Below are 11,872 nucleotides of genomic sequence, written 5' to 3' on the forward strand. Positions count from 1 at the left end.
TGTATCAAATTCTGGGCCCAGACCAACACAAATGACACTTGTCCCTTTTGTCCAACTCTTAAATGACGGACCTGACTGGGGAGGAAGAAGAGGAGAAACTGATGTGAACAGGAAGCGCGGGTTCAAGATTTCTAAAACTCTATATTTATACAGTGACCTATACTCATGCCATGTACATTTTTATTATATAGGTAATGTGTGTATAGAAAGTCTGTATTCAAATGTTCGTAAATGAAAGTATGTATATTATGCAGAAATGGTCTCTCCCCCTCCCCTTGCAGTTCCTTCGAGGGATACAGATCGTAGCCTGATGTTTAGTTTGCCCTTGAAATTACAATATTCTTGCCTAGGGCTGTTCTCAAGTACAATATAAAAACCATCTAGGAAGCTGCTGTTGCTCTAAGGCCATCCTGCTTTGATTTGGCTCAGCCTCTAGTTCATTTTCTTAAGGCTCATGTATGCAGATTTGAACCCTGGTGCTCACCCGCTGTCCAACCAGATGCCTTGCTTACCGAAAGCCCACGGAAGCCCCAGTGTTGTTCTAGCCACTCGACGCCAAATGGATAAAATGAGACCGATGGAGAAAAAAAAAATGTAACCCTAATAGTTTGAATTTCCATTGAATATTTTACTGTGTTAACGCTCATTATTTGCACATAGACATTAGGTTTACAGCGTATTCCGTTTTACATCAGCAAATTCACAGTCCAAGAATAACAACATAACTGGGTCCCATTTCCCCCATGCGTCCCGAAAACTTCTGTCCATCTGACTTCCTGGGTAGTCCTCTCTTTAGAAACTAGCACAGCCCACAGATCTTTCCTGGGCCAAGCCATCCCTTGCTGCCACTGACTTGGCTTCCGATCAAGCTCTGACGGACCAACCTTGTGAAGGCCTCACCTCTTCCCCTTCACTTCTGGTCTCCTGGTCAGCTAGTCCCCCTCCCCACTGAAGGTTAAGGCAGTTGGTTCACAACCAAGTTGTTCGGTGACCTTGGGTGAGCTCCAGGCAGGCACTGGGGTGAGGAGATGTCTGTGCAAAATTATTTGCAGAATGATCTTGGGATGCCGGATTTTAATTTTTGAAGCAAGAAAATTATGGGGGACATGTTTCCTGTTCTGGGAAAAATGGAGGCCAAAGTGATATGAAGGGGAGTTGGATTTCAAGTTTAGAAGTCATTTGTTCTATAGATAGCTATCTAGAACAAGATCGCTTTCCCATGTCTGCTTATTGAGCACTTCCGGTGTTTAGGTTTATACCTGTGAAAGCTGTGAATCTATGAGAGCTTTGAATCTTTTCCTATCCTTTTATCTGTACTCCTACGGGAAATGGCTTCAGCTTTCTTCTCTTTTGGAATTAAACAAGGAGAAACCAAGTCTTAATTTAAAAAAAAAAAAAAAAAAATCAGCTCCAGGGGAAGGACGTTGTTATATTACCAACAGCTCAGTTTTTCCCCTTCTGTGACCTGGAAATGCTTCCTGGCACTAGCAGTACTATCAGGGTAGCAAAGCCTCTCCCTTTCAGATCCAATTATATTCCCTGCTCTCTGTTTTTTATCTTTTCCTTCTTTGTCCTTCATCCTTGCCCATTAGTTTCTTAGATGCAGTCTTTCCCTTCTCCTGCCTTCCTTGCTCAGGCTTGTTGACTGGCTTCATTTTCAGGAGCTGGACTTCCCAGGACCACATTGGCATCTTGTGGGGTGATTGAAATGGCCTGAGTTCTCCCCTCTGTAGAGGTCAGGTGACCCACTTCTTTGGTTAATGAAATATTAATGTCCAGTTTGTAGCTATCACGAGTGGAAATGTGGCAAAATGGAAGACCGGTTCCTTTGTTCTTTTCATCTGGGGGCATTTACTTTTTCTCTTGTAATCAAAAGATACTCTCTCTCATCAACTTTGCAGTAGCCTTTAGGCCACCGGGAGTGTTTTTCAGTATTCCCTAAAAGTCTAGAAATTAGGAATGGGTATAAATGCTATTCTCTTTCTTTTCTACAAATACTTGAAGCCAAAGGAGTATAGAGAGAAGAAAGGAATAAGTGGGAGGGGACTTAACAGCTTCCTCGTAAAAGCCCCTTGAAAGCCAACGGTAGCAGGGGGACAGATGTCTGGGGAGTATGGAAGTTGGGGCCTCACTGTTGCTGTTTTCTCTGTCTTGTTCGGGATCAGTCAGAAAGCAACATTTAAGTTTGGGGCACCCATGCTCTCCCTTTTCCCTCTGTCTCCTGGCCTGTGGGGGTAGAAGCCATGCAGATTGGTGGGAAAGGCCTCTAATGCAGTGAGTAGAAGTGGGACAGTCACTTTTCAGGAGTCGATTCTAAAAATAGAGATATATAATATTTTTACAAGCAAGAAACTGTTGTCAAGATTTTTTTTATATATATACTTAGACTTAATAGTTTCAGGATAGAAAAGAAGCAACTGTAAAAAGAAAAGTAAGTACAAGTTAAAAAAAAAAATAGGACATTGGGACTTACTAATGAAGGGGTTGAGTTTTATGCCCTGGAAAGAGCTGGGAAAAAGCCAGTTTTCCCCAACATGGATAGAAATTATAAAGCAGAATGTGGCGTTTTCATTACATGGTAGCAGTTCTGGAAGTTTTATTTACACAGTAAGTTCCGAGCTGGAAACAGTCTCCAGTCTTTCTGACAGTCTTTGTAGTTAGGAGGGGGTGTTCCCAGTCGTCCAAAGCAGCACCAAGAGCAAGGGGAATGAAGAGAACCCGGATAAAGAACTGTGATTCAGTATTCTTTTTTTATTGGTTTATGGCTTGTGGGCAGCTGGCCGAAGCCAGGATCTCCAGAGGCCCTCCTGTATTTCCCTTTCCCTCATCAGGTAATTCCACACTCGGCAGGCAGGTCCCATACCTGGAAGCAGTGTGTTGACAAGTTAGCAACAGGACCCGGTGGGTCTACTAGGAGAATCACGTCTTCCGCTAACACTGGTATCAGAGTTGACTGTGTTAGAACTGATGGGGAGGAAATGAACTTGGTCCCCACTACCTAGCCCAAGAACCAGCCTGGGTATCCAAGTACTATTTGGAGTGGGGAGTAGAGAGTAGAATAGGGGAGAAGGGTGCCCTCCCCTAAGGAGCTCTGGAGGTGAAGGAAGTATGGAAGCCCTGGGGCTGCCAGCCTTTCTCCAGCAGTCTTGTTACCGAAGGCAATGATGGTAAAGCCATAAAGCCCCGCGGTCCGGACACTGGGTATAATACTAGTGCCACTGTGGGGTGCCAAGGTAATGGAGGGTACATCGGAGGGGGGAGAAGGTGACGAAACAGCTCTGTGTCATGTGGAGATCTTACTGCTACGCTCAACTGAACAGGAAGAGATCTGGGCAGAGGTACCGGGGTACCTGTACCTATTGAGTGAATCTGGTAGATTCTGCCTGCGAGGGTTAAATTAGAGAGGTCTCCTGTCTATCCCTCTTAGCACCTCAGCTGCAGAGCTGCAGAGGAATAGGGATTTGGGGTAGGGAGTGAACACGTAAGCAGGAAGACAGAGCCCAGCTCTGCTCTATTTGCTGTGTTCCAGTTGCTTCCTCCTAGGGCGCTGGGGGTGGGGTGGGAAATGTCAGTGTTATGTATCACGTGTGGGGCAAAGGGTTCGGGTAGAGACAAGTGCAATCTTTCAGGTAGAAATTGAGTTGTCAGATGGAACTTCTTAGTGGGCACTTTTCATTTAAGAAAGTTAAAAAGAGCTTTTTGGCTAGGTAAGCCCTTCTTCCCAACTCACTTTTGGTCAGGCTACAACCACAGAAAAGAAAACACTGGACAGCAACACCCATCTTCCAGGATGGGCTTTTCTTGGAGATGCCGTCCGAAACTGGGACTGGCAAGGGGTCGTGGTTCTGCCTTTTCTAGCTCCAATCCCTGCTGTTCCCTGTCTTTGTGCTCCCTCTCCTCTCTTCCAACCGCCCCCATCTGTACAAATATTCAGTCTCATTATTTTTTGTTTAATTCAAGAGGCAATCTGTGTACCAATGCTAGGCTTGTTTATACAGTCCCTATTACTAAAGCAAATAGCAAACTGTGCATCCGTTCCTGCTGACTTGGGCCAGCAGGGAAACGACATTGGCCCTTTCTCTGCAGAGAGACACACTCTGGGGTGATGTAGCTGTGATGCCGCTACTTCTGGAACTAAGAAAAGAAGAATACTTTGGGTTGGAAAATCCAAAGGGACGGTGGGCAAAGGTTGAAGGCTGAAGTGTCAAGCAGCAGAATTTCCCAGCTCAGGCCTGAGGAGCCTAAGAGTATTCCCGCCACCAGAGTGCTTCTTTCTTCCGTCTCATGTTTCCTACAGGTGCCACTCCTGTAACCCAGCTTGCCCGCTTTTCCTTCTTTTTTGTCAAGGCAGAGGCATCTGGTGGGCAGGTGAGGGTCTCGGGGTGCTCTGGCCACCAGTGCCATCAGTGTCTCCCACTTGTGACCAAAGTGAACCACCAGATGCAGCCCAGGGAAACTTCGGTCTCCTGCCCCTGGGCCGCCTCACTTCAGCAGGGAGATGTCATCAGCAAAGTCATCGTGTTGATGGCGCAGGCAGCGGAGGCAGCGCCACTGGCACACCATGAGGCAGAGCGGCAGCATGAAGAGGGCGCAGATGGCCGCCATGACATAGGCTATGGTCATGAGGGTCGACTCGTCTGTCTGTGGGATGTTGTAGCCACAGTCTTCCATGTCTGGGGTGATAAATGGGCCTTCCACCGCTGCCGTCCTGAACTCATCGTGCACTGGGGAAAGGGCAAACGCGAATGGGCAGCTCTCAACGTCACACAGCAGTTTGGGTCATACAACAAAAAGAACTGCCCGGTAAGCCTTGAAATGAGCCCAAGGGGAGGCTCTAGCCCCTCCTTCCTCGGAGATATTTAGGAGCAGGCCAGAAAAGCCGTGCTAGGTAGAACCACGTCTCTTCCCGGGGCCCTAGGAGCAACAACCCTTTCCTGTGGAACCAGGCGGTAGGAATGATACCTAAAGGTCAGTCTTCTGATTTGACCAAAAAGACACCCCATATATGCCCAGTACGCTCACCGGCTTCCGCTGATACTTCTTGCAAGACCCCACCGCCATTCTGGAGGAGACTTCGACCCCATCGGGTAGCAGCCCACAGGGTCACTGCAGGCTCGGCCTGCTGCCCAGGGATCTGGAGCTTCCCTAGGGGCTGAGGCGGCTCTGGGTCTCCGGCAGAGGTTACAACCCGGGCAGGCCTCACCACGCCAGGCAACACGGACAGAGCCCGAGGCCGGGATGCTAGCTCTAACAGTGTATTGACTCTGCCTTGAGGCAACTGTGACTACCTCCCAGACTGGCAGGCCGGGGCTCCTAACTGCCGGACGGTGAGAACACGCACAGATGAGCCCACACCCTCCTCCCTGGCTCTCTTACCATGACAAGCACTGACAGCAAAGCCGATTCGCTTTCGGGCCCGATCAAAGACGACGTAGAAGCCCTCCATGATCACAGCTCCCATCACAGTGCCCGTGGAGGACTGTGAGATGGCGAACTTGTAGCAGTCATCTTGGGACGTGGCCACGTCTTCCACTGGCCGCAGGTATTGCTAAGGACAAGCAGTCCGAGAGGGAGAGGATGTCCTCCCCTCTCCATGTCCCCCGCCATCCCCAGCCTTCTAGATATCTGTGCTTAGGGGGTGCTCTTCCCGCCACCTTCCCTAAGCTCCATGGGCTTGCTTTGTGCCTCCGGACCCTGCTCTCTTGTCTTCCACTTTCTGGGAAGACATGCCGGCTCCCTGCCTCCCCGTGGGAACCTTGCCTTCTTCCTGGGACCCCACCGACTCCGGCTGGGGACATACCTGTGGAAGGATGGTGATGCGGAAGGACTGATTGGTGACCTCACCCATTAGGTAGAGGGAGATGACCGGGAAAATGTTCCAAGGGGTGGTGCCCGCCTGCCAGCACACCAGCTGCTCCCCCAGCCAGAACCCGTCCGGGAACTTCTCCGTCTGTGTGGCCAAGAAAGGGGAACAGTGAGGAATCCGCCTCTTCTGCCATCTCGTTTCTCCCGCTCTCAGATAACACTTACTGGGCCCTCTTTTTGCTTTTCTATGGAGTGTCCAAACTGGGGGAAAGTACACTGAAACCCAAGAATTAGGGGAACAGAGCTGGAGAGGGAGGCCAAAACTCTGCACAAGGGGGCCTGTGTGATGAGCACGCCAAGGCCCGTCAAAGACTCGCTCTGAAGACATTGAAGTAGAAGGATCTAAGGGTATACAGCTTGGCTCTTGCTGAGGGCTGTGACCTTCACGGACTTCCTCTGACACTGTATCATCTCTTGTACCCCTGCCCTGAGTCCTACTGACCGAGGAGGCTGCCTTGATGGATTTGACGGCAGCTTCAAACACTTTCTTGGGCAAACGAAGGTTGGTGGTGCCACTATCCACGATGCTCTTGTCGTAGTTATACTAGGATGGAAAAGGGAGGGTTAGAAGAGTCAAAAGCCTTTTTTGACGCTGGGCTCTGGCCGGAATCATAAGGGTAGATCTGACTCCTTAGGGTGGCATCCTGGCTTGGCACTTCTCTTAGGATTATACCCTTGGGCAAGTTGCCTCTGTGCCTCAGTTTCCTCATCTTTAAAATGAGGATAATAATAGCACCTACCTCAAAGAGTTATTATAAGGATGAAATGAATACATGCGGAGCTCTTAGAATGGCGCCCGGCACGGAGGGAGTATTCTGTAAATGCTAATTCTTAGTATCTTGGGTTGGGCAGACGTTCTCCAAATCTTGAAAATAAAATTACCTTGTATAGTGCTTTAACTTTTCATAGTTCTTTTATATTCTGATTGAACATACATTAAGAATCTAGGTAAGGAAGACCCAAACAGTTGAGCTGCTGTTTATTGGGTACTGTTGTGTGCCAGGCACTGGGAGAAGAAATTTATTTTTCTGTCTTCACCACAATCTCTGGAAAAGCTGTTTTTCCCTCTGCTTTGCAGATGAGGAAACTGAAACACAACCTAGTAACTTGCCTGTGGGCACACAGCCAGTAAATGGCAGAACTAGAAACCTATGTCTTTCCAGCTCCAAAGCCAGATGCTTCCCCTGCATCATTCCACACTACCTGGCACGAGACTTGCCCAGGGCTGCCCAGCAAGGTAGTAACTGGAGCCCAGACATGCTTTTTTCCCTTACCAGACCATAAGCCACAAGGTCCCCATGCAAGTGCCCTGCCAGTCCCTAGCCCCCAACCTCAGGTCCTGCTGTGTTACTGATACCATTAAGCTCCCAATTGTTCTGGGCTCAGCCCCCAACCCTTTCTGCACGTCCTGCTCCTCTGCCTCGTCCTCCCAACCTCATAACTCAGGGTCTGACCTCATCCTATGTTGCCTCCCCCTTCCCTCTCCCTGGCCCCCCTTGGTGGTGGTACCTCCTTGCAGTCCATTTTCAGGTCCTGCCCGTTGATCTCCACCCGCACGATGATGACCTCGTAGTACCACTCCCGTCGGATGGGTGTGTACCAGAGGCTGCCCGTGTACAGTGAGTGGTCGATACCCCCAATGATCTGGAGACAAAGGGAGGCAGGTACCCATGTCCCGGCACAGAGGGACAGCAAGTCACCCAGAGAGCAAACAGTGGGATCAGAGATTTCTGGGGGGTAGCAAAGCCCTTCACAGGCCACCTTTCTTTTCTTCCTTCTTCTGATCAAATCTTGTCCCAAAGTGGTGATTTGTAGTTTTTTAAATGTGTTAAGAATATATCAGGGGAAGACTTTACAGGATTTTAAATTATTTGTTTCAGAGTCTCACAGCCCTCAATATAAAGTTATTTAAATCCAAACTGGCACAATAAATGTTAAATGAATGATTATTTGCTTCTTTTACAAGTTTTATTTTCTCCGTGTGTTAGAGATGGAGAACCATTCACCAGTTATCCTAATTAATTAGTAAATAGACTTTTAAACTCCTTATATCACTGCCTTTTGTTCATCAGACTGAATCATCTTACTTTGAGAGGTCTTCTTCTTTTTTTTTTTTTTTTAAGATTTTATTTATTTATTAGAGAGCATGAGGGAGGGCAGAGGGAGAAGGAGAAGCAGACTCCCCGCCACTCAGGTGCCCCAGAGGTCTTATCTACATTTCTTTTGAAGTTCCCTAATCTTATACCTTTCCAAGGTACCTGGATTTCTTTCTGGATAATGCAAAGAAGAAAAGGATAGAAAAAGAAATGTGGAGGTGGCGAGTTTAAAAAGGTTTCCCTTGATTCTAAGTAGCAGAGCCCAAGACTGTGCTCCAGCCTTGGAGGTGGGGGGGAGGTACCCATCCCTCTTCCCAGGGCTAGAACCTGCCCTCTCCTAGGGCGTACTCACCATGCTCCCTCCAACTGAGGCTAGCACTTCTGACTGGTTGAGTGGGAAGCCTGCACCACAGAGCTGCAGGGAGAAGAGGTTGGGAACGTGGGTCTGCTTTACCAGGGAGTCAAAGAACGGCTCCAGGGAGTCATCCGGCTGTGGCAGAAAGAGACAAAGAGGGAAGCCTCACACAGGGGGCCCTAATGGAGAGGCCAGCCTCCTGCCTAAACGGGAAGGCAAAAGCAAAACTCGGGGGATGTTCCTAAAGCAAAACTCGGGGGATGTTCCTCGGCAAAGGCTATCTTGAAGTACTGAGATTTGGCAGAGAGGGTTAGCAAGAGACACTGGCAGTACAAACAGGAAAGATCTATAGGATCTTTGATCCCCATATGCTTAACCTGTTTTCGGGTCAGGGGGTGGGGGTGAGGGGGCTCCCTTATTCTTAAGATATTGAGAGTCAGTAGAAACCAGAGCCTAATCTTGTACCTGTCACAGCATCCCTCACTATAGGCCTGACCTCTGCAGGGACGGGATTCAGACTGCCACTAACTATCCGCACTAACTAATCCTTTAGGCTGATCTGTGTCCCACCTTTAGTCAGTTCCCCTTCTCTCCAAGCCCGTCCCTGGGTAACATGCAGGGTGTGGTGTGGACATAGTGTCCAGGGCTCAGCCTTGCGCCTCTCACCCTGGCGATCTCAGCATAGGCCAGCCCCAGGATGCCCTCCCAATTGGAGCCATTGATGAAGAACTTGTCTGATTCAGTGATGGCAGCGATGTTGGCGCGCACAGTGACGTTGGGGCCGTGGGGGATGCTCACCAGGTCGGTGCCCAGCTCCCCCTCCCACTTGCCCTGGGTGTAGGGCACATACACGCCCTTCCGGAGGTCCCGGTACGTGCTGGACCTGTGGAGAGGAGGCAGAGGTCTGTGGAGGCATGCCACGACCCTGGCACGGGGACCCAGCATCTAACCTACTCCTGAGGCCTCATCTTTTCTCAGGGTCATCCCACATAAGATAAGATGCTTTCAGGCTGCTCAGTAGAATATCCCAGCTCCATCACCCAGAACAGAACATAGAGTAACCTTGCAAACAGATGAGGGGAGCTATTGCTGGGGCTCACCGTCCTGTCTCCACAGCTCCTATCCCTAGATCTGAAGCTCAGGCCCTGCGGGGAACAAGCCTGGGCTTTGTGTATTGTGGCCACGGCCGCAGAGAAACAGCTAGCGGCATCGCTTCCTCCCCCCTGTTTCATTGGGCTCCCAGAGAAAAGGAGCCTTTGGCTGTCGCTGCCTTGGGACCTGGTGGTACCATCTGAGTGGTAGAGAAAGTGCCAGGCAGGAGGAACGCAGAACCTCTACAGCAAGTTCTTCCAGAGAAAGAGCTGGCACCGCATCTCAGCAGAGCAGGTAAGTATTAACACACTACTTGTGTGGAACAGACCTGTTGGCACGTGAGACCTTCACCTGTGCCTCACGGCACCACGACCCAGGCCTGTGTGTGCGCCGGCTGGGGCGGGGGGCAGCGGTGGGACTGGGGCCAGGAGCTGGAATGAATTCCTTTCCTGGGTCCTCACTGCGCCCCGCTCTCAGCCGGCCTTCTTCAGATGGGGAAGGCAGAAGATGTGGCAGGCGGCTTTGGCATCTGCCTACCAGCCCAAGAATGGGACGTAAGCCTCCCCTCACAGATTTCCACACACAGAGACACCTCAGACATTAGATGTCTTCTCGCCACTTGTGTTTATGCTAAGGAGGCTCCCACGTCATCTCTATGCCTCTTACCTTAAAAACTCACTTCAACCCTCTCTTCCACCACTTAGCTAAATCTGGCCGTTGGAACCCTGGGTGGTGCAGGGAGACATTTTAGCTGTCGGGCCCTGATACTGGTCCAGGCCGTGGGGCTTATGGAAGGCTCCTCCTCCAGTCCCTTGAACTGTGTGATGCCACCAGGAGCAGCCCCTGGATGAGGGCACAGCACAGGGAGCAGTCACGGTAGCCTGCTCCGCCTAGACCGCCTTGGTCTTGCCAGATGCCTGACAGCCCCTGTGGGGGGTGTGGGGTGAGGTAAAGTCTCCATGTCTCCCAATTCAAGCACAGACAAGACCCTGAGATGGCTCTGGGAGCTTTGGGGCTCTTCTCCTTCCTTCTTTCCCTCCCCAAGGAAGCTGCCCCACCTCAGTCCTGAAGAACTTCCTTCTGGCCCCTCAACCTACCCTTTCCCATAATAGAGCGCCTCAAATCCCCCCTCTCCACTCTTTCTTGGAAAGGATCTGAGGAGCTAATCTTTCTCCCCAAAGCCCTCCCCTGACCCTTCTGGGCCCTGGATCCTTGGGAAGGATTCTTCTGTCTAGCTCTCCCCAGGACTCACAGCTGCCTCTGGTAGTAGCGATGCAGGAAAGGGTGGGGGGCAGCCCCCACCGCAAAGTTACTGCTGCCTGTGTCCACGAGGATGTTGAGCTGTCGGAGAAAGGGGAGAGAAAAATGTTACCGACATGAGGCTCTGGGCTCTCTGCCTTTGTTGTCCTTCATGCCACAGCCAACAAAGTCTCCCTTTGGAACATCCAGGAAGAAGCTTCTAGGACGCAGGGCTGGACAGCCTAGTGCCTGCTACCACCATGAACACCGACAGAATGTGGCATCCCCGGACACCCTCAGCATGGCCTTGTGCCTGCTCCTGGCTTCTCTATGGAATCCTAACCTTGTCTGTGTTGTCAGAGCCGTGTGATCTCTGCGTGTGTGTGGTTTTCAGTCCTCTCTTCTCTCTACCTTCAGACTGCCCTTACCTCAGGTACCTGTCCCAGTCCATCTGCGAGCTCACGCCTTCCCTCCTCTGGTCCTCATGGGAAGCATATCACCCAGCGGGCAGCTGGGCTCATATCCCCGTCAAGCTCGGAAATGCTATTCTAGGAGCTGGCACTGGCCAGGGAAGCTACAGGGACCAGGACGGCCTGTAGGTGCCACATGTTTCTGACCCTGCCTGCCAGAATGTGGCTCCCCAAGAAGGGCTCCCCTCCTGTCTCAGAGGTGACACAGGCCTCTGAGTCCTACTATCAGAAAATAGGAGGGAGCCAGGAGCCCACTCTGCCGTCGCAGTGAAAACCCATCTTGTCAGGGCCCTGGGTTTTGGCTAAGATGGATACGGACAGGTGTCTTCCCGGTGCCCCTTGCTGTGCAGCTCCTTCTAGTATTTCTTTCTTGACCCTCCTTTCTCCTTCAATGGCCTGATCCCTCCCTCCGTCAGTCTAGAGCCATGTTTTGAATGCCAGTAGTATCCTCACAGGCAAAAAGAGCGTATGCCCCTGTCCTCGGAAACCTGGAACCCTGAGAATTCAGCCTTCTTTTGCTGACTTTTCATGCCCATCAGCTCAGCGGCTACCCTGACCTCAGGGCCCTTTTACTCCCTCGTCCTCTCTCCTCAGTGCAGTGAAGTCAGCTGACCTCAGTTTTGATGCAGGCTCTGACCTTGTCACCTTGGGCAAGTCACTGTGCTCCTCTGGGCTTCAGTTTCCTCCTCCCTGCCAGATCCTCAGGCTCCTTCCTGTTCTCAGTGGTCCCTGCGGCTCTGCAGACCGCACCTCCC

At 50.7% G+C, this 11,872-nt stretch overlaps 2 protein-coding genes and 1 long non-coding RNA gene across 10 annotated transcripts in view; 2 read left to right on the forward strand and 1 right to left on the reverse strand.

The window, feature by feature from the left end:
- The window catches only part of RNF214 (ring finger protein 214), a 44,426-nt gene extending 43,802 nt beyond the window's left edge, over positions 1–624 (forward strand). For all 6 annotated transcript variants that reach the window (XM_082683464.1, XM_082683466.1, XM_082683468.1 and 3 more), the window contains exon 15: positions 1–624. In XM_082683464.1, coding sequence (XP_082539590.1) covers positions 1–66 — 66 coding nt within the window. In that variant the 3' untranslated portion in view covers positions 67–624.
- BACE1 (beta-secretase 1) overlaps positions 608–11,872 on the reverse strand; it is a 23,943-nt gene continuing 12,678 nt past the window's right edge. The window contains exons 1-9 of one of the 3 annotated variants that reach the window (XM_082683476.1): positions 11,755–11,773; positions 10,661–10,749; positions 8,983–9,199; positions 8,314–8,451; positions 7,375–7,509; positions 6,308–6,409; positions 5,801–5,950; positions 5,377–5,548; positions 608–4,724 (exon numbers count right to left, since the gene is read on the reverse strand). In XM_082683476.1, coding sequence (XP_082539602.1) covers positions 4,483–4,724; positions 5,377–5,548; positions 5,801–5,950; positions 6,308–6,409; positions 7,375–7,509; positions 8,314–8,316 — 804 coding nt within the window. In that variant the 5' untranslated portion in view covers positions 8,317–8,451; positions 8,983–9,199; positions 10,661–10,749; positions 11,755–11,773 and the 3' untranslated portion in view covers positions 608–4,482. Of the gene's footprint in view, positions 4,725–5,376; positions 5,549–5,800; positions 5,951–6,307; positions 6,410–7,374; positions 7,510–8,313; positions 8,452–8,982; positions 9,200–10,660; positions 10,750–11,754; positions 11,774–11,872 lie in introns of those variants that run through there. The other 2 variants (XM_082683474.1, XM_082683475.1) reach the window with 2 other exon arrangements.
- The window catches only part of LOC309840907, an 18,916-nt gene continuing 16,262 nt past the window's right edge, over positions 9,219–11,872 (forward strand). The window contains exon 1 of the long non-coding RNA XR_014298851.1: positions 9,219–9,702. This is a non-coding gene — a long non-coding RNA (uncharacterized lncRNA). The remainder of the gene's footprint in view (positions 9,703–11,872) is intronic.

Source organism: Mustela nivalis (assembly GCF_964662115.1).
Source record: "Mustela nivalis genome assembly, chromosome: 9".
Taxonomy (NCBI): domain Eukaryota; kingdom Metazoa; phylum Chordata; class Mammalia; order Carnivora; family Mustelidae; genus Mustela; species Mustela nivalis.